Source organism: Marmota flaviventris, chromosome 6 (genome assembly GCF_047511675.1).
Source record: "Marmota flaviventris isolate mMarFla1 chromosome 6, mMarFla1.hap1, whole genome shotgun sequence".
NCBI lineage: Eukaryota > Metazoa > Chordata > Mammalia > Rodentia > Sciuridae > Marmota > Marmota flaviventris.
In genome coordinates, this window is record NC_092503.1 from 44,949,995 (window position 1) to 44,969,310 (window position 19,316).

The 19,316-nt window shown below is 38.2% G+C and overlaps 1 protein-coding gene across 1 annotated transcript in view; it reads right to left on the reverse strand.

Annotated features, from left to right (window-relative positions):
• Positions 1-19,316, reverse strand: part of Slc35f1 (solute carrier family 35 member F1) — a 181,650-nt gene that overhangs the window by 40,074 nt on the left and 122,260 nt on the right. The window contains exon 5 of the mRNA XM_071613794.1: positions 3,691-3,850. Coding sequence (XP_071469895.1) covers positions 3,691-3,850 — 160 coding nt within the window. The remainder of the gene's footprint in view (positions 1-3,690; positions 3,851-19,316) is intronic.

Consider the following 19,316-nt stretch of genomic DNA (forward strand, 5'->3'; position numbering starts at 1 on the left):
AATATCATGTTTGGAGGGATATTTGTGCACATATAGTGATAGAAGGAGAAGAGAAAAGGTTGTTAAGATCTAATGATAAGTTATATTATCCTGGAATACTAAAGACTATTAGTACAACCCATGTAAAGGTTCTCATACCACTGAATACATTTGAGTCTCAAATACTGGAATCATTTGTTTTGTTTTTCTGGAACTCAATTTGAGCTCCAAAGTCTGACATCTGGGGAATTTTCTCCACTCTGCACAATTCTGGAAGTTGTTCACCCTAATTTACTATATTAATGAAACTATATATTTCTGGCTAGATTTCACATCTGGGCCAGATGATTTAATAACAGGCACTCTTACATAAAAGTTTCTTATCTTCTCTGAGCCTTGATTTCTTCAGCTGCAAAAAAAATGAGAATAAAAATTCTTTGCACAGTTAAGATTAAGATAATACGAGAAAGCACCTGACACCAGTGGGCACTTGACCAAAATGTCACTTTTATTTGTGTCTAATTATCTGGCTCCTTGAAAATACTTTCTTTCTCTTGAAATATATATAAAATTATGTCTAATAAAATTGTTGTTATGGGTAACTAACATCTTTGATAAATGAACTAAATGCAATGGATGTTTTATGGTAGAGAATATTCTGAAGGGCAAGGAAATATGTTTTATAATAAGGAGCTATTTTAATTGTATTTTATTTTAATCCTGTTACCTTCTAACCTTCTATTTTATATCCATAAGTTTTCCCAGGGAGGTAGAAGTCATGGAGATATGTCTCTTGAGCTTTCCCAAGCCATTTTTATGCATTCCAACATATATAATATTCTCAGAAGCAATTTCCCTTGCATCTCTCTCCCAGCCCACAATGATAACAGCAGTGATGATCTCTCAGAAGGGGACTTTAAAACTGACATGGAGCTCAGATGGCACAAAGAGGCTATATATATTAGGATCACCAATATTTACTGACCAACTTGGAAAAGACACCTCCTTTCATGTGAGCTCAAAGGTGTGGGAACTTCCTAGGGTGGGTGCTTAGTTTCTGTGATGGGCACGGAAGGAGAACACAAGTGTCATTTGTGTCTTCCCACTATGTATGCCACTCACAGGCTAAAAGGCAGGGTCTCTCTCCCAGGCCATGACTTAGATGCCTTCTCTTTACCTCTGTCTACAGAAGGCAGACTTGATGGTCAGGTGTCTATACCAGCACATCCCAGGTACATCGTATCCTAAGCCCTGACATTTATGTTTTGTATCTGGAGGGCCTGATGCCATTTGAGAAGCTTCCTTCAGAAAGGTTAAATCCAATGAGTAATTCCTAGATAGTGGGTGAAGAGACATGCTGACAAAGCAGAATTAAAGCAATTACCTTAATTATAATGAGGTCAAAGTAACTGAATGGGCCAAAATCAATGTGCTGGGGGAGAGAACTGCCAAAATCCTAAAGTAAGGTGAAACATGGATTAAACAACATTAAAAAAAGGTCAGACGTTCTTTTATCCTGTGAGAGGCCCCTGATAAAGTGATGATCATTAACATAGAGCTGAACACATCATTAAAGTTCTAGAGAGTGCCTGAAGTATTGTGGAAAAGCTCCGTGTCCTAGGCTAGTTAATACAATTGAACCAACTCTATGCTAATGATACAGAAAAAATGGGGCAGTGTATTTTTGGTAATGATACACACCACTTTTAGGATGATATTGATCTCAAAATCAATGTGGGGTTTTCCCTTCTTAAAAAATACTTTATATGATAGCTTAAATTGCCACCAAATTTTATATTTTTATTGAAGCAAAGTATGTCCAAATGACCCCTTTCATCCTATATCTGGGTTGGCCTTAAAATATCATCCCATGTACTTGGTCACCATTTCAATAGCACAGAGGGGCTCTGTGACAATAGTTTAATTTTTGTTAACACTGGTGCTTTAGATGTCACAAAGGCAATAGTGCTGTGGGCCTGACTCACATGAGCAGATGAAATACCACTTGATGTTTTAGCCATGTCCACATTAAAAAAGAAAAAAGAATGACCATTTTGAAAAGGTCCTAAAGGACTTACTGTCTTTTTCTTAAGTTGTACTACTTTTCTAACACTTCTTTTGAAACCAGAAAACATTTTTTAATAGGATTAGTGTATATAATCCATGTTAACATTAGAGGCTTAAATATTCAGATTTATCAGGACACATGGTCTCCTTGACTGTGGAATGTAAGATGATGGCCAGGATGGCCAGGATTGGTAGAAAGATTTTTTTTTTTTTAAGGATACAGAATTCTTCTTAGTCTGTGTTTACATAGTACCCAGAAAGCTGAGAAAGTGTATTTAAATTGAAACTTTAGGACTGGTCACATTGCATCAGATAAAAGTACCATCTGATTAGTTCAAAAGAGATTATTCATATTGAGATCACTGATGACATGTAAAGACACAAATTTGGCCCTTTGATCCGGTATCTATTGATATGCTTGGAATCAGTGTTTCACAGGGGAGAACTGGAAAATGCCAGAGTGTGTACTGTTAGACATCTATCTGTTGAGGTGGAGAATGATAATGTTGTTCAGGCTGTGGTCCTAGGAGGCCAAGACTGTCCCTCTTTTGCTCTGTCTTGTATCATTAGCCCCCAGCAACAGGAACTTTGGGGTCTAGTTCTTGCTGTCCCAGCTCTGTGACTTTGGTTGCTCTTATATGTCAAATATAAAGAAGGTGAACAAGGTCTTTTCTTGCTCTAAAGTTCTATGGGGCAACATAAATGACATCATTTTGGAGACTTTCTATGACCTAGTCTCATAAAGTGCAATGCCCCAATTTTTAGTTTTTATTATCTAATTTCCTAAGAAGAAAGGGCAATTCCAAGAACTATAAAAAAGTAGAGACTTTCTATCCCATGCCTGATGTTAACATAGGCAGTCATTTTTTTCATGTTCCCCAAACCCTTCTGTATTACAGGATCTTGGTGTATTTTAAAGAATTACAATGCTTTTTAAAGTATCTTCTGGAAATCTCTTGCATCGGGGCTTCCCAATAGGTTCACAGAAATCTGATGAGTTAATCAGGAAGCTTCATCTTATGAATCATGAAACTTCACCCACAAGCTGTGATTAATATCAGTAGCCCCTCCCTCACAACAAATAAACAAAAATCCATGCAAGAGGAGATGGTACATAGCTCTTCCTTGTAAAGATATCCCACACTCCTGATCTAGCCTCTAAAGGTTAAATACCCACACTTATGCTAAAAAGCCAACTTTCATCTAGTAGTTTGAAAGCCCAGTCTTTCTCTGACTTGGCAGAGGAAGGGCTGGGGTATGGAGGAGTAGGGAGGAGTGTGGAACACTCTGTGCTCCTAGAATGAACTGTCTCATGAAAACACCTCTCTCTAATCAGCTGGTCTAGGCCAGTAGCTTTGGCCTCCCAAATTTCCTCCGAGTAGATGGTAACTCCACTTTAAGCACTGTCTGCAGGTTTCTGAATTCACCTGCAGGCATAATGCCCCCTTCATTCACTCAAGAAACATTTATTAAGTACTTCCTGCATGCCAATATTTTAGGTGTGGGGAACAAACACGAATAGGACACAGACACTGTCAAGACCAGGTTCCTAAGATCCTTGTTTCTCCCAATCACAAACATTCCATTTCTTGCTTTGGTGTCCCCTGCAGAGGTCACCAACCTGGTGACCACCCAAAGACTCACCTGCTCCCTGATGCCTTCCCACGAGCACATCGGCTCCTACCATGCAGCCCATTCCCAGGATGCAGACAACAATGCCGATGAAATGCACAGCCTTGTACCGGATCAGCAGGAAGAACCAGGAGAGCAGAATCACCACTGGGATCACAAAACAGTCCAGGAGCTATTGGAGGGAGGAAGGTACATAAGAGGAGGTTCAGGAGTGCTGTACTTGTCACTGAGGAAGCCATGTCACTAATTCAGCTCTGTAGAAAATATTTCCCCTGAACCTGAGTTTTTATGTAGACCCAGAACTGATTCAGTTAAAACAGAACTAAATGCAAGTTAACTTTAATTTTTCACTTTATTGTAAACATCCCATGAGCCTTGAGGGAAAGAAGAAGGCAAATCAATAAGGCAGGTTGGCAGTGAAATTTCTCCTGCCCCTTCTGGGGTGAGGGCAGCATTGCCTCCCTCTTCTTCAGAGCCCTGGTGGTCTCCACTGGAACACTTAGGCACGCAGAGGAAAGATCCAGTCATTTTACATGATTCCATTACTTTAGGAACAGATCTCAGAATGGAAGGTGAGGGTATTAGAACGTTTATTTAATTTAGAATTTAGACAGAACTTGAACTTAATTTCTCCCAGACAATTGTCTCCCTACTACCAGTAAGAGTTACTTAGTCTGTCCTTGTCATTTTACTCTTAAAGGAAAGAAATGCTGTGCCAGGTGCAGTGGCACAGGCCTATAATGCCAGCAACTCAGGAGGCTGAGGCAGGAGGATTGCAAGTTTGAGATCAGTCTCAGCAACCTAGCAAGACTCTGTCTCAAAAATAAAACAGGCTGGGGATGTAGCTCAGTGATAGAGTACCTCTGGGTTCAATTTACAGTAGAGAGAGAGAGAGAGAGAGAGAAACAGAGCTCTAAATATTAATACAAATATTAGTCTTGAAGCTTTATAAATAAATTTAAATATTATTGTTTTGAAAAGTTTGAACAAAAAGTAGAAAAATAACTTTGACTTCATTTTTATGCACAAGAAATTAGATTCCATGTGACACGGAAGCCCCCAGAGTTGGTGCAGTTTGCCTCGATCACATAGAGATGTAACATGGTGAAATGAGAAGATCCCACATCAAGAGTCAAAAGACCTGAATTGGTGAACTAGGGCCTGACTTGTAGTTGTGTCCCCTTGGGTATAAAAAACTCAGAAGCTCCAGATTCTTATTAGAATGAAGACAACAATTCCACCAACTTTCCCCAGCGATCAGTGTGAAGCTCAGAGATAATACATAATCAAAGTATTTTGTACAGTGTGAGACGCTCAATGCCTGTTTCCAAACATGTGTTCTGTGCTGCACAGAACTAACTCTCAATGTCACCCCTGGAAAAAACTCTGGATACACTAACCAGGGCAGGGTCTACAAGAGACAAACTAATGTCCCGGAGAACTTCAGACTCCATGTGCCAAAGAAGAAACTTGTGATTTATCCTGCTGCTCAGTGCAGCTCCTTGCTAGAATCTTAAGCAAGTGACTTTATCATATAGCAACTAGCATGGGTAGTGATCCCCCATGCTCCTCCACTCTCATGGCCTGCATCCTATTGATCACTAAGTTCTGCCACTTCCACCTTTGAAATGTCTGCCATGCCTATTCCAGCCATGCTCTCCCACTTGTGCCAGCTACACTGAGCTAGCATCCTCTCCTACTTGCACCAAACTCTTCCTTCCTGCCTCAGGTCCCTCACTCATGAACCCCCAGCTTTTGTAATGTTGCACCTCAATTCTTGAATGTCCTGATTCCTTTTCCTTCAGATCTGCACTTGGGTGTTGCCTCCTCAAGAAAGCCTCTTGGATCTGTAGGTGAGGTCAGGTCCTGTTTGATGCTTTTGTTGCACTGTGCTTCTCCTTCATGCTGCCAGCTGCAATAGTACTGAATTAACATGGAGGAATTGGCATAATATCTGACCTCTCTCCTTACCTGGAGGTTCTACAGCCTGAAGGACTGTACTCCCACCGAGCAGAACACTGCTAGGATCATGAGAAGTATCCAATAATAGTTATTGATCAAATATATATGAAGATTTTTTTTAATGATCAGAAACATCAAATTAGAGTCTCTAAAATTCATTAAAGGCTTGGATATTTGCAAAGTATCCCTGAATGTCAAAGTGGTTTCTTGGCAGTGTGAATAGCACTCAAAATTCCCTCCATCCCCAAAGCATTTTTGTGACCTGAGCAGACCCTCATGCATCTCTAGGCACTGGTCTTCCCCTTTGCAAAATGAAACAATCACTCAGAATGGAAAGCTGTCCCGGGGGTTGCTGTGAGATGATGAGGTTAAACTGAGGAAGCATCATGTGAATACTGAGCAGCACTGTGAGGCTGGGGCCTGGCCCAGAGGTTGTGGCTCTCCTGGAGGGACTTGGTGCAGGAGGTGGCAGCAGGTAGGATTGCATTGCAGCCCACAGTGGCTCACTGCACAGTTAATTAGCAATGTAAGTTAACGAGCGGACTTGATGTGGTAATATGTGCTAAGGAAGGTTTTACAACTGGCCTCAGATGCCGCTTATGTATATTAGGAAATTTCAGTTTGCCAGTGAAAACTGTTCACTTAAGCACAAAACTGTTGGTGATTTGTTCTTAAAATTAAAAATGATTGAATCAAGTTGAAATTTTTTTTGCTACATGCCTCACAACTGGGATTTCATTATCTGGCTGGAAGCCCTCGGTCAGTAGAGCTGAAGGTCTCCATTCCTGAATTATTGAGTGCAAACTAGGCCACTTTCCAATCTTCGAAGAGGGCTGAAGTGAGTCTTTTTGTTTCCAGTGTAATTAGAAACCTCCAAGCATTTGATATGTCCTGGGGTCTATTTCTTATTGGTTTTAGCTAGAAAATCCTTATTTGTGTCTGGTGGTCCTGTTAGTGAGGGAAGGTTTTCCAGAAAGAAGGGAAAAAAAGCATACAATCAAGCCAGGGTTTCTGGGACATTTGAATGAGGGAAGGGTGGTGCTCAGCATACAGTGGGGTTCAGTAATTGGTGACTAAATGAATCAATGAAGGAACAGACCTGTAGTGTCAGTGACTGTCTGAAGGGACATTAGAGATAATTGACATTGATATTGGCATTTGGAGAAGGACAGTTTTTCATTTTGGAAGAATGTCCCATGCTTTCTGCAGGGTATTTAGCATTGTTGGCCTTGTCTATTAAAACACTCCTACACATTTACAAATACCCCCAAGGGCAATATCTCCCCAGTTTAGAATCATTGAGATCCCATTCTTTAAAAGGGGGGATGTACAGTCACAGGAGGTGGAGTGATGTGCCCAAGGTGCCTCATATTATTGGCATCAGCAGTAATTATACAAGGGCAATTTTATGGTATTTTATTGGAGGTCAATGACAGGAACATTTAATTGTTACAGCTGGAGGTCTCACCATGGCATCTGTAACTACAGATAAGAAACCGTTTGGCAGCTGTTGTTTAGTAATTAGGCTATTATTTTTTAGTGATTTTTTAGCCTCCAGACTTTCCCCTCATGGTCTTATAGCATAAGACATACCGACAAAATAATTTTCCAACAGTTTTCTGGTGGCTTGACTTCTTAGCAAAAAGGGTTACTAGAGTAATAAAAGAGAGAAACATCCTAAATAGCTGCCTACAACTGGGACTGTAAGAAAAGAAAAAGTAAACAACAACAACAATAAAAAAAATGACCTCTGCTTTTTTAGAAGATTTAACTATTTTATATCCATTTCTCTATTCAAAAAGAAAGGAAAAAAATCACAGCAAAAGAAGAGATGAATAAATATTACTTTATAACTATCTTATAGCTCTAAAAAATCTCAGAGACCATTAAAAGTACTTCAGAAAGAGGAGTATTCATTGTCCTTAGGTTTACATAATGTATTCTTTCTCTAAGGATTTAAACCAATTTTACTCTCCTTATGTCATAAACCCTCAGCTAAGATAAGATATGCCAGACAGGTCTATGATCCAATTATCTGATTTTATTGATAGAGACACTGAGGCACATAGTACATGATGGCTGGGGCAACAACTCTGAAGCCCTGGTAACAGCACCAGCATTATTATTTATACCTTGTAGTTTTACATAACATTTGCAGAAGGTTGCATTAAGTTCACACTTATAGTTATGTTATTAAAAGATAACATAATTTAATAATTATGTTATCTTTTAATCTTCACAACAGCCCTTTAAGGGAATTATGACTGAACCCATTTTTTTTTTTTTAATGAGGGTTCAGGAGTAAAGCCATTTAGTATTAGAATTGGGGCTAAAATACAAGTTTCCCAACTCTTAGAATAGAGTTCAAGTGCACCTTCTAGTAGTTATAGGTCCAAGATGATGCTTTTAGGATAACAGAATATGTACTTGTGTGTGTGTGTGTGTGTGTGTGTGTGTGTGTGTATGACTGTGGTATCATTAACTCTCTTCAATACTTCTCCTTTTTTTTCTTTTCCACTTTAGCTTATTTCTGACCATCTGTGTATTTCCCTACAGTCTTGGTTGTGCCCTGTCCTACACACACACACCATCCCTCCCCTCCTGCCAGGTCCCTCCCCTCCTGCCAGTGTCCCTCAAGCTTCTTTCCTTTGACCTGCTACTTCCATTTGGTAGTACTCCCTAGACCACCTTGTATTCTCCTTCGGACACAGATACTTCTTTTAAAATTTCTATTTATTTCTATTTATGTACTATTAGGGCATTATAATTATACCTAATAGTGGGATTCATTGTCCCCTTTTCCTCTATTCCTCCCCACTTCCCCAGGTCCCAGTCCTCTACTCTACTGATCTCCTTTCTATTTTTATGAGACTCCCCTCCACACCTTTTTTTTTTCCTTTTTCCTCTTCAGTTTCCAAGCCTCTGCATTGTTGGTGGGTATCCCCAGTTATATCTGGTCTTGCAGAGTATTTTCTAAGTCTCTGGTCCACAGGAGGATGCATTCCAAGTATGGGATTCAGGGAGAGGCACAGGCCCTGGAACAACTGCATGAGGTAGAGGTGGAGGTGGAGGGTTGGCTCTACTTAGCAATTCCACCAGGGGCATATGGTCTTTGCTGAGCAAATTCTGGGACATCTTCTCCCCGGAGGGGTGGAATGGGGAGGTCTAGGAGAAGGAGATAGAGGAAGTCTGTTGAGCCAGCAGTGTTCTTGCCTCATCCTTGCACAGATTAGGTGCCAGCTGCTCCTGCTGTATGGCTCCAAGAGGAAGCTTCCACTCTCTATAGGATTCTCATCCTCTTCTCTTATTTCCCTGGCTCTTTTCCTGTTGAGTCCCTTCCAAGTCCTGCCCTAAGATGGCTCTACATGATAGCCAAGCCTACACTCAAAGTTGACCTGCCCAAGCACCTGTGGGCACATTGGCCCCACATCTTCTCCACTTGCATATAGTCAGTTGCTCTGAAGTTGTGCACTTTGATTTAAATTTCTACAAAATTTGTTGGAGGAAAGCATGTTTTGTTTATCTGTCATACAATATATGGCCTTTTGTGACTGAGTTCTATCACTCAGCATAGTGTTTCCTGGTTCAACCATATTATAGCCCATTCCATTCTTTTTCATTGCCAAACAATATTGAATATACCACATTTTGCTTACCATTCACCTATTGATGGACATGTAGGTTGCTTCTACTTTTTGGATACTATGAATGATTCTGCAGTGAACATTGGCACAGGAGTTTTTGTTGGCAAACATGGGTATCATTTCTTTAGTTTAACTCCGTATTTAACATTTTGAGGAAATGCTATACTGTTTTATAAACTGGCCACACCATTTTACAACCACACAAGCTATATAGGAGGGTTCTAATTTCTCTACATCCTTGACAACATTTTTTTCTTAGATTTTAGCCATCCTTGTGGATGTGAAGTAGTATTTCATTATTTTTTTTTAAATTTTTATTGTTGGTTGTTCAAAACATTACATAGTTCTTGATATATCATATTTCACACTTTGATTCAAGTGGGTTATGAACTCCCATTTTTACCCCATATACAGATTGCAGAATCACATCAGTTACACAACCATTGATTTACATATTGCCATACTAGTGTCTATTATATTCTGCTGCCTTTCCTATCCTCTACTATATTCCTAATGACTAATGATATTGAGAATCTTTTAACATGCTAGTCATATTTATATCTTCTTTGAAAAACTGTCTTTTCAATTCATTTGCCTATTTTTAAATTGGAGATTTAAAAATGTTTCTTATATATGAAATCATTTTTCCATTTGTACACATTCTTATTTGTTACCAGTTCTCCTTAAATATAAATGATGTTTCAAAGAATATATTTATATGTAAACCTGTGAGTGTTTAAATATTTCCTTATGATAAATTCCTAGCCATGAAGTTATGGTTTACCAACAGTTAAAATTTCTTGAAGTATATCATCAAATGTTTTTCCAGAAAGTTAGTGGCCATTTATTTGACCAGTCTTAATACTGAATATTCTAATTTTACTACTGTACTCCTATCAATTTGTGTATTATCTTTTTTACAAGTTGCCAATTTGTATCAAATTAGATATGAAATTTTATTTTTAAAAATTTTTTGTGATATGGAGACTGAATTCACAGTTTCCTATATATTAGGGAATCCCTCTACCACTGAGCTACATCCCAAGTCCTTTTTATTATTTTATTTTGAGACAGGGTCTAGCTAAATTACCTGGGCTAACCTTGAACTTGTGACCCTCCTACCTCAATGTCTCTAGTGTGTGGGATTACAGACATGTGTTACCATGCCCAATTGAAATTTTACTTTTTAAAAAAATTAGCTATGTGATCACTGATAAAGCAAACCATTTTAATCTAAATATTTATGTAATTAATATTTTTTTTGAGAAATATCTATTCATGCATGGTCTGAGTTCATTTCTTTCTAATGAAGTAATATTATTACTGATCCATAAAATTCTTTATATATCAAGGATATTTGTTAAAATATTTTTATAATTTTTTAAACATTTTTGTTTATGATGCTTTTTATTTTTTTTTAAATTTTTTATTGTTGGTTGTTCAAAACATTACATGTTTCTTGATATATCATATTTCACACTTTGATTCAAGTGGGTTATGAACTCCCATTTTTACCCCATATACAGATTGCAGAATCACATCAGTTACACATCCATTGATTTACATATTGCCATACTAGTGTCTGTTGTGTTCTGCTGCCTTTCCTATCCTCTACTATCCCCCCTCCCCTCCCCTCCCCTCCCCTCTTCTCTCTCTACCCCCTCTACTGTCATTCATTTCTCCCCCTTGTATTTATGATGCTTTTTAAAGGGCTTAAATATTTATTCCTAAGCTTATTTTCAGAAATTTCTTTTCTTTCTCCCAAAGCAGCTTAGTTACCTAATGTCCTTTTAGTTATTTATGTTTTTTTTTAACATCTAAAATTTTAATTTATCTAGAATATTTTGTGCAGGGCTAATGTCTAACTTTATTTCTTATTATAGCAACATTATTTGTTGAATAATGTGTCCTTTCTCTGACTGTCTATTGTATTTTCTCTACAGTGTTTCTTATACATTCAGATCTGTTTTAGGGCCATGTTATGTACCATATTATCAGGAGTCTCATGTTGCTTTAATTGCTGTAGATTTAGAAATACATTTTAATGTTTTCTAATGCAAATTGGTTTTCATTGTTCGTTGTTTTCAAAATTATATTGGCTATTCTTATCTGTTTTTTTTTTCAGATGAAATTTACCATCATATTTTCCAGTCTTCACCTCTTTCCACACACTCCAACTTAGAAAAATTCAAAAAACATTTATAGCATTCTTATCTCATTGTCAAATGTTAAATAAAGCCTTTGTGGACAAATCTATGCTTTTTTTCCAGATTCTTTTTCCTCTTTTGGTACTAGGGATTGAATTCAATGAACTGAATTCAACCACTGGGGCCACATCCCCAGCCCATTTTTATATTTTATTTAGACATAGGTCTCACTGACTTGCTTAGGGCTTTACTAAGTTGCTGAGGCTGGTTTTGAACCTCTGGCCTCAGCTTCCCCAGCCATTGGGATTATAGGCATGTGCCACTTACACCTGACTTTTTTTTCCCCAGATTCTTACAGAAATTTAAGTGAAACTTTGAATTTCAGTATTTGAATTTATTATACTTGTCAGAAAATATCAGATGGGTATAAATTATAATTTTCATGTCAGACAAAGAAGATAGAGGGTTTATATTTATATTAATCAAAGTAGAAAATGTAGGTAGTCACATTGCACTTAAATGTTATATTTTAAACTACTTTTAAAATTTTATATAATGCACTCAAAAAAGTTATCTAATGGCCAAAATATAAATGACATTTATTTTATTTTTGGAAAGAATGTCATTTTGTCTCAAGAAAAAAAAAAAAAAACACCAAATCATCATAAAGTTAGTATATTGTGGTGTTTGGTATTTTCTGACATACATGTGCTGTAACATGGATGACATTGACAAGAAAATCTATATAACTAAAAAGGGAGAATTGTTCTGCAAATTAATAGCAGGCATTTCAGGAAATCTCTATTGCATTCTCATTTTGTACTTACAAATGGAAAAACTTGGCATGACTTGTCCTGTGTCTTCAATTTATGGCCCTTAACTATCTTCAGAAAAGCTGAATGTAACATTTTGTTTACATTCTGATAAAATGTCTATTTAGAGACTGTCCTTTGTGACTAAAATGCTCATATTCTGCTTTCTTCTCTTATGTTCAGTGCTTGTGGTTCCAATCACTCACTTCTCCAGAATCTAACCAGCAGAGAATAATACCTTGCTCCATTTGAAACTGCCATTTGTGTAAGTCAAATTGGTTGAATATTGGCAGTTTCACATGTTTGCCTAAAAGACCCAAGAAAGCATAATGGAAATCAAATACCAGCTGTATTAATGTTCAACCTGGTTTGGAAAAGGCAGTATTGCTTCCCATCGTTAGCTACAATTTTAACTTTACCTAAGCTTGTAAGTACATCTGCTGGGAGAAAGGGTCACTGGGTCTTGCACACTGTCTCAGGGATCTTTGGCAAGAGCCAGTCCTTAACTACTCATAAAGCCAGCAGAAATGAAGCACTCTGAAGATTGTTTCTTCTTTTTTTTTTTTTTTTTTTTTTTGTTTTAAGGCATCAAAATCCCACTAAAATGAATGAATTGAAAAAATTCAACATATATATACAATGGAGTTTTATTCAGCCATAAATAAAAACAAAATTTGCAGGAAAATGAATGGAACTTGAGAATCTATGTTAAGCGAAATAAGCCAAACTCAGAAAGTCAAGGGTTGTATGTTTTCTCTCAGATGTGGAAGTTAGAGATGAAAGAGAAAAAGAGATGTGGGGAAGGGGAGCTCATGGAAACTGAAGGGAGATCAGTAGAATAGAGGGAAAGGATCAGGGGAGGCAGGAGGGAAGGGAAAAGGGAACTATGGGGAAAAATATTGGCCAAATCATATTGCTATATTGCATGCATGTAAAAAAAATGGAACAACAAATCCCACCATTATGTACAACTATAAGGCACCAATAAAAAATATGGGGAAAACCCCCATCAAGTGGTAAAGTCCATTATTGGGGACTGAATTAGATATTTTCCCTTTGGGGTGGATAGAGTTTAGGAGAGAGTTTCTCACATTCATTCAGCTTGGGGAAGGGGATGGAAATCTTTCCTGATCTGGTGGTATCATGGGAGTTCAGGAACTTCTCCATATTCCCTCTACACCATGCTTGGTTTAGGTGATATACTTGTTCATGTAAAATTTCATTTCTTGATCAAGGATCTACATATCATAATATTAGACATAAAAATCTCTGGAAGAAAACTCAGAATTTATAGGAATAAAATGTTAATATTAGTTATCTTTGAATGGGATAACTTATTCTTCACAAGCCCAAGGCCCAAATTCTCTATGGTTTTCAAATTTCCTCTCTTGAATATATACTACTTTCAAAAACAACATGTTATGAGAGAGTAAAAATCTACCAGTCAGATCAGTCTTCCTCTAGGGAAGTGGATGGTTTACATATTTAAGAAAAAAAAAAAAAAACCCCAAACCCAACTGCTCCCATTTCTGTAGAGCATAATGAGGTGACCTCATCCCTCAGTCAAATGCTCTCTGCCCAAAGGAGACTTCTTCACCAGCCTTCAGCTCCTCATTATCGCTCCCCTCTAGCTATTCACAGGGCCAAAGCTCCCTGACACAGCCCAGTTGTCAGAGGCCGCACCTGAGGCGACTGGTAGGTGATTCCAGGAAAGAGCATTCCCCTCCTCTTCCTTTCTCTGCTTCTAATTGGTAATTCTCCCTGGTTTCTAACAGTGACATATATTTAAATTTTGCATCTCCAGTGAGTATAATAGAAGCATTAGCAGGGAAGGATCTTTACAGAGTCAAACTTCAATAACACACACACATACACACACATGCACACACACAAACTCTCAACAAAAGTCCTCTTAAGGCTGACAGTCCAGCTGAACACAGTAGACTACAGTTTGGGAAATGCACATTCACATGCTATCAATAACCATTTCTATCCCACGGTCTGCATATGTAACCCTCCCACAGTCATTTGAAAATCCAACCAGGAGTGTGGTACCAGGGGATTGTAGCTTTCATCTGGTACAGACTTTCCTGGAGACAACTACCACCGTTTCCCCTAATACCCTTCTCACCAGAGTTTTTCTTTCCTGGGTTATTTTATGCATACTATGCTCCCTTTGACACCATACCTTAGGCCTTAATGTTTATGTTTTACTCTCTTAAGATGTTTCTGCTAGATGAAGATCTGAGTGGTTATAACATGTCACTGCACTTACTACATGAGAGCCATTTGTCAGGAAATGTCCTATTTACACAATTTAGAAATAGATTTTCACCAAACTACTTTTTTTTTTTCCTACTGAGGAGGATTTTTGTCACCTTGTGCCTGTCATCAAAACTTCCCATTTGCTCAAGCATGTTCACTTTTCTATTTTGGTTACAGTGAGAGAGGCAGGGAGAGGGAGAGAGAAAGACAGGGAACTGCCACGCACTGAAAATCTGGGACAAATACCTAGAAATCTAGGTGACCAGAAGACACAGATAATTAGACACAAGTTCTCTATCTCTTTTGTGGGGAAATCTGCCTCAGGTGAGACCAGATTTGTCCTAGAAGAAGAATTCCTCCTGGGTGAGCATCACTGTGCTTCATCTGAACTTTAATTACCTCAAAAAGCTCCGATTGCCAGCAAACTGGACTCCAGAAGGAGAAAGCAAGGAATTAACATTTAGTGAGTGGTTACTATGTGCCAAGTACAGTGATAGGTTCTAATTTCCTCCATTTTTACAAAGGAAGAAGCATAGTTCTAAAGAGGGTAGATAACTTTCTTGAAGTCACACATAATATTTGTGAAGAGCCAGGGATCTCAATCCACTATTTCCTTACACAAAACAAGCTTAAGTAATACAGGCACAGTTAGCACAGAAACTACACAGGGTGCAGTTCTAATGAAGGCTGCTGAGGTCTCGTGCATTTAAATACAGCCGACTCTGATGCTACTAGAAAACAGTCATTGGATGGGAGTATTCCTCTGCATTTTATATTTTAAAGATAATATAGGTTAGAAGACAATGTGTATGAGAATTAGAATCATTTGTTTTTAGCGGTGAGTCTCTGATACTGTGTGGCTATCTTGAGTGCTTTGCAGAAGTGGTTGCCTTAAGTCAGCCAAACCCTAACTTGTATTTTTTTTTTATTTATAGGCTTTATGAGCATAAGAACATTAACGGTAACATTAAAGCAAGTACACATTTCAAAGCACATATTGAAGGAAATGAAGGTTTTCTGATAAAATATTAATTCTACATTAATTTTGCATTACTTTTGATTCCTCACAGCATTAAACCAGCAGGGAGAAGCAATTTCAAAAGCTAGAGGAAAACATTTTGTACTTTTGCGGATCTATTTCTAGGTCTCACTCACTATTTTGATTTTGTTTAAAAAGAAGGCAAAAAATCAGATTTTTATCATCTTATACTAGTCCATTATACTTGTTATACTTGTTCATTCATCAATTTTTGAATGCCTACTATGTGCTCAGTGTTGCTAGAGGTGCAGGTGATACCACAGTGAACAAAATACTGTATGCTTAGGACCTGATGGATAGTTGCCAACAAACATTCACTTCTTTCTTGCAGTTCATGCTTAGTTTCTTTCCCTAAGGACTTGCCTGCCACTGAAGGTCACCCTATCTTCTGTGTTTTGAAATCCTCCCTTCCTTCTTCCTCTGGAAGAAGCTACCCCATGCTCCAGCTGCTACCCCATGCTCCTCCTGGATCTTCACCCCTTTTAACTGTCAGCTTTCCTTCACCATATTAGCACTTAATCTTAATGTACAATTGCTTGGTAGCTATTTGTCTTTCCCTCTTCACAGTCATACTGTAAAGGATTAATCCATAGTCACTGTCTCTGGTATCTTGGTCTCACCCATTTTACAAGCTGGTCCTCAAGTGATAGTGTGTCCTTATCCAAGATCACCAATGCTGAATGTATGGCCAGTTTTCACTTCTTACCTTACAGAACTACTGCAGCATTTAGAATTTCTAACCACTCTCTCCTTGAATTTGCTCCTTCCTTGATTCATCTGTCTTTTTCTTTTCCCCCTCTAACCTCTCTGGCCCTTTCTTCTGTCTTTTGGGGGACACATCTAGCTGGTTTTTGTTCCTCAAATTTGGTGCATCTGAGGGTTCAGTCCTTGGCTCTCTTATTATCACATTCTATATATGCAATTCTTGTTTCCTTTCCTGCCAAACTTTTTGGAAAAAAACTTGCATTCAGCCACTGTCTCCATCTCTCCAACATCCACTCGACACCTCCAGTTAGCGCAATCTGGTTTCTATTCCCTACACACTAGTAAAATTACTCAAAAATACATTCCCTGCTTTTAATCCAGCAGATACATTTGAATCCCCACGTTAGTGAAGAATCTGACATTTCTTCCTTCCTCTGGTGCTCCTAACCCCTATGCAGATCTGCTATGAATGTACCAGAAATGCCTACCAGGCCAGCATGACTCAAACATACACCAGGCTGTTCCTCTCCTGTGATTCCTCCCTAGGTGAATGGGACCTCTGGTGATTTAATTGCTCAGGTGTGAACCCTGTGACCGACATCCACAGGTCACCCCTTCCCTCTTGAGGTACCTTCTTGACTTTGGTTACAGGACATATCACATTCTTTCAGTTTTCTTTTCATGCTGGCTTCTTCTCAGTCTACTTTCACCTGGACTCTGAATGTTGCCATGTCCTAGAGCTCAGTTCTGAGTTTTCCTCTCTTTTCTACTTATACTCACTCCATTGGGGTCTTATTAGACCATGACCTTCAGCACCTTCTACATGAAAATGACAGCCAAGTTCATAGTTACAGTTCTTACCTCTTTGCTGAGCTCCATTCACATACAGCTAGCCACCTACACCAAGCTCTGATGAAGCTTAAAATATGTGACCAAAGCAGAACTCTTAGCTTTTCTGCTTCACATCTTCTCTTCCCAGTTTTCTTTGTTTAATGATATGGCATCACCATTCACCCAGTGGCTCAGGCCAATAATTAGGAAATCACTCTGACTCTTCTTTTTCTCTCCAACTTCTTCCATTCGTTCATACAGGTGCTCAGAAAATCCTGTTGGCTTTTCTATTTACTTCTAGTCAGTTCCACACTTAGCATCTGGCTTTAAGCTACCATCAACTTTCAGTTAGTGGCCTCCTGTCTAACCATGCCCACTATTACTCCATCACAGTCAGTTCTCCCTGAGCAGCAGTGGTGCTATAAAACACAAACTAGGTCACTCACCAATCTTCTACTCTATATCTTCAGATCAGTGTCATAAGAACAGATCCAAACACCTTTCTTTGACTTAGAGACTGATATAATCTGTCTCCTAACTCTGAATCTCTTATTACTAGTAACTTCATTCTCTTTCCATTTCTTTAATGTGCAAGGCTTAAGATCTGCACTTTTTTTTACTGTACTCTTTGCTCAAAATATTCCTTACATATTTTTTCATATTTTAGTCACTTGCATTATTGTGACAGAGATACAAAATAAAAACTAAGGATTCCCTGGAATGGAAGCTTCGTGCGGGTAAGAAGAGTCTTTTCCCTGCCCTATGTCTGGTGTGTGTGTGTGTGTGTGTGTGTGCATGTGTTTGTGTATGCTCAACAAACATTTGCTCAGTGCATGAATAAAACAGTTTGGTTCTTCTTCACCCACATATCAAATAAGTAGTCTTTTCTTAGCCACTTAAATATCTTTAGAATATCTTCACTCATCCTGTCTGCTCCTTTGAGTTGAGACCATACAAGTGAATTTTCTGAATTGCAAATGCCATCGTGTTATTCCTACAGCAGAAAACTTCAGTATTAAGGCCAAAATCTCTGATGTGGATTATAAACTGCTTTGGGATCTGTCTCTGGCTACTCTTCATCCTCTTCTTTGAAATTTTCCTCCTTGAAATTCCATACTGTCAGTTATATAAGAGACTAAGGTCTAGAGACTGGTTGTACATTACACCTAGAGTTGACATTACCCTATTGCACCCTTAAAATTTTAAGAGGGTAGAACTCGTGTTAGATGTTGTAATCACAATTTTTTAAAAAAATGAGTAAAAAACTAAAACAAAAAACTCCAAAAGACAAAAACACAATAATGCATTAAAATATTTTTATTTCTTTAACATTCCTCTTTCTTTCCTTTCTTTTTTTTTTTTTTTACTTACTTCTTTGCACATGCTTTTTCCCCTATCTGGAGTTCCCACATCCCTCTCCCTTGCTGCCCCTTGTCATGGCCCACGCAGTCTTATTTTTCAGAGTTCATTTTAGAAAATACTTCCTCTAGGTTCCCTGAGTCCAGATAAGGTGTCCCCAGAGGGGGTCCTGTATTTCCCTGGAATTTGTGCTTATCATGATAAAATACCTTCCATAAAGACAAGAATTTTTCTCTCTCATGTTCAGTTTTATCTTCTGCAGTTAGGATGATACTCAGTACACAGTATATTAGTATTTTATTAATTCATTTAAAAATATTTATAGAGCATCTTTCTATATGACAGGAATTGTCCTAGGAAATACAGAATCCAGGTAATAAAAAAAAAATCCCTATCCTTATGGAGCTTTTAATCATATATAGGAAAAGACAGACAATTAAATAAAATAGATAGTATGTCAATGGTGATAATGACTATGTAGAAAAAGAAAGCAGGGTGGGGGCAGGGAGTAAGGAGATAAAGATTTTAAATAGGGTGGTCAGAGAAACTGAAACTGCATAAAGCTGCATTTCCTAGTTTCTGTCATTATTCTCTGGCCCAGATGGTGGCACAGTCCCTAGCCTACTCACAGAGCTTCCACCTAATGGCCCCAGAAGATGCCCAGCCATGCTCTGTCTTCCTGTTCGAGAGCACTTGAGTTAGAAATGAGCCCAACTCAGAAGTTATAAACAAGAGGAAAGAAAGGAGGAAGAGGGGCTAAAAATAATTGCTCTGCCATTTTCTCAGATGTGGGTGTTTCTGTGAATTCTCATTGTCTGTGATTTTAAAAGTCTCAGCAGCTTTAAGACTGCACCCTTCTATCTTAGAGAAGCTC